The 3,252-nt window shown below is 39.5% G+C and overlaps 1 protein-coding gene across 1 annotated transcript; it reads right to left on the reverse strand.

Moving 5' to 3' along the window:
* Positions 1-1,768: 1,768 nt before the first annotated feature.
* Positions 1,769-2,557, reverse strand: LOC122643480. The gene is made up of 3 exons (XM_043837102.1): positions 2,484-2,557; positions 2,070-2,396; positions 1,769-1,944 (listed from the first exon to the last, which is right to left on the reverse strand). Exons 1-3 carry the CDS (start codon positions 2,548-2,550, stop codon positions 1,793-1,795), a joined length of 546 nt encoding a protein of 181 aa, XP_043693037.1. The 5' UTR covers positions 2,551-2,557; the 3' UTR covers positions 1,769-1,792.
* Between the last annotated feature and the right edge of the window lie 695 nt (positions 2,558-3,252).

The following is a 3,252-nucleotide window of genomic DNA, read 5'->3' on the forward strand; positions in this document are numbered from 1 at the left end:
ACCCAGGGCGTGCAAAACCCTAAAGATAAATATCTTGGTCTCCCTAAGGAACCATGGTTTGATCCCTGGACTGTTGTTTGGCCAACAGATGTTGCACCATTGCAGCGTACCTTTGATCCGTTGAGTGAGAGCCCTTGCACATGGGACTCCCGGATCACTATGGTCGACTTTCGTCTCTGTTCGACCAAACACCAGACATATCCCATACTTCTCGTTCCCACCGGCCGGCTGACTCATTTCCTATACGGAGAAATAGATACGTAATGGGTTGAGGTCCAGTGCATCAATCATAGTAGTTTAATCCCTTCTTTTGTTGGTTTTGGACCCGAAGCCAAAGGTAGGTGATAAAAGGGTGTCAATATGGAACTGGAACCCAAAACAGCTGTTTAAAACCGAAACCAAAAAAAAAAATTTCGATTTGAATAAACCCCGATCGAAATCGACTAGGATTGACTAGTTGACACCCTAGTTAAGATTTGAGTTCGGCTCCCATTCTCATAAGAGGATGGGTCTTATACATTTTAAAGGCATACACATGGAATCCACTAAAGTGGGTCTCACATGATGGATTCCATATGTGCGCCTCTGAAGCGTACAAGGACCATGTTTTCTTAGAGAGTACTCTCGAATACTGAATGAGAATCTTCATAAAGCTATACTGAATGAGAATCTTACCACTTACTCCCATGTTTTCTTAGAGAGTACTCTCGGACTTGGCTCAAGTTCACGTACAAGAACATTCTCGTATGCTTGCAAGCCATCCAGATGAAATCCAAAGGAGTAGTTTAAGCAAGGATAGACTAAAATAGGTAAGGATGAATGGGTACTCATTACTCTCTCTTTTTTTCCGATAATAAATGGGTATCCATTACCACCACTTGATTTTTTTTATAACAAAAACGAAAATATATTAATTAGATGGCAAATTTTTACACACATCCTAGCCCAGACCAGACTCATTTGAACACACTATAAAACATCAATGAGATGCTACAAAATGGTAGTCATACATTGGAGGGCAACAAAATCATATCATTTGATCATGGTTTTAGTGCGCAATATCGAAATGGGTATTAGCAACACGCAAAACTGATACGATACCGATACGGTATCGACTATATCAGACAAAATTACCCATGAATTTCCTTTAAAAAATAAGTTTTTTGACCATTTTATCCCTTGTTCGTACCGTACTATTGATACAGTATCGATATCGATGACTAGCAAACTTGGTATGTATCACCCCATACGGGCGATACGATACCAATATTTTTTTTATTTTTTTTTGATGAAAGTGTAATCACACAAACCACACACCAATCCTATGATACCAATACTTAATACCATGCATTAGATGAAGAAATTAAGTGAAAGATACAGAGGTGCTAGCGTATCTTTCCCCAACTCAAAGATCCTTTTTCTTTTTTATTTTCTCTTATATATGCATATATGCTGTCACTGAATCCATGCAATGACTTTACCAAAAAAAAAAATCCATCCAATGATAATTAAAGGGGAGAAAATGAAAGATAGATTATATGAAATTAATAGATATGAAATCAGCAAGAAAGATAATGTATTATCTCTTAAGTAAGAATACTCGACCCAAAAATACAAGAGGGGGAAAATAAAAGGAATGGGTTATACATCTATAATAGAAAAATAAAATAATTCTCCACCCGAACCCCAGTAAATGAACCCAAATCACCTCACTAATTTATGCTTAATTACTACACAGCCAGCCATGTATGTGTGTTGGTAGGAAGGAAACAACCGCAAAACTTTGATTTGATCAGAAGGAAGATGGGGCCGGAGCAGTGGAAAATAACGGTGCTGATGCTTCACCGGAGACGGGACCAAGTGCCACACCAGAGCTGAGGAGCTCCGTCATCGCACGGTGAGGGTTGGTACGTTGGCCCTCGCATAGATCCGGCAAGAACACCCCTGTACATTATCAAGTAATCAAGGGAATTCAATGAAATTAAAATAAAAAACCATATCTACAAAATGGTTTGAAGGCATTGATTGAACAGAACAGAGGAAAGTTGAAAAAGATGAGCGATTGTTACCTTCTCCTTGAGCGAGGTTGAAATGGAGGTCAACAATGTTGGGGCATCTGTTGAAACACGAAGGGGAGCAGAGCTTGGAGGCGAAGTGCGGCTCAAGCAAAGCATCGGAAGAAAAGCCAACGGAGTTCCTATCGACACCACAATCCCTGACGCATTCGTCGGTCTCAATCAAATCATTCATCCTCTCCACTACCACATCCGACGTCCTGCATTGGAATTCAATTTTCCCCTCGTTTGTCTTGTAATTCTCCAATACGCACCTCTTCCCAGACGAAGCTATCGAGAATGCGCACAAATTGTTCGGCAAATGTTCACAGACGATCTCACCTGAAACGGTAGTAACACATCACCATAATCATAAATCATAAATCATAAATCAAGCTAGTAGATAAAGATTATGAGAAGAATCGAGACCTAAAGCTCCTTGGACGAGAAGGAGAGATAAGGCAAGGCAGAGGGGTGTAATCATCTTAGAAGCCATGACGAGATTAATTGTTTGTTAAATGTATACTTGTTGTTCCTCTGTTTCGGAGGTTGATGGGTTTGTTGAAATGGGAATTGGGAAACAAGAGAAACAACCAAAATTTAAGGGAAAGAATGGATGGAACTGCTTTGAGGAGAGAGAGTTTGATTAAAGACGAAGGGAGGGTTGGCTTGAATGAGTTTATATAGATAGAGACGAGAGACTTGATTTGAGAGAGAGAAAACAACCAACCTAAAAGACGCGATTGGCAATTTGGGTTTGCTTATTTATGGCCTAGTGGCGGTAGCGGACACCGACCTTAGGTCCTCTTCTTCCCTTATTTGACTAATTATTTTTCCATTTTCTCTATTATACGGTTTTTGGTTTTTCTGTTTTCTGAATCCTTGTTAAAAATTTAACGCGTAAACTGTGTTTTTTGTTTTTTAAATCTGAAATCTAAATTTAGGGGAGACGTTTGGTGGTTATGGTTTACGTGAGAGTTTGGTGATTATGTGGTTGTCAACTTGTCATATTAAATTGGACGGTATCAGATCGGGTATTGCCAATACCGATCCATTGATACGTATCGATCTGTATCGGGCATTTTTACCCTCAAAGCTACCGATTTTGTATCATATTTTGACCATTATTTACATTACTCTGATACTGATATGGCCAAAACCCAATACGGATCAGCCCCGATACGGCCAATTTGATATT

The sequence above is a fragment of the Telopea speciosissima genome, chromosome 1 (assembly GCF_018873765.1).
Source record: "Telopea speciosissima isolate NSW1024214 ecotype Mountain lineage chromosome 1, Tspe_v1, whole genome shotgun sequence".
NCBI lineage: Eukaryota > Viridiplantae > Streptophyta > Magnoliopsida > Proteales > Proteaceae > Telopea > Telopea speciosissima.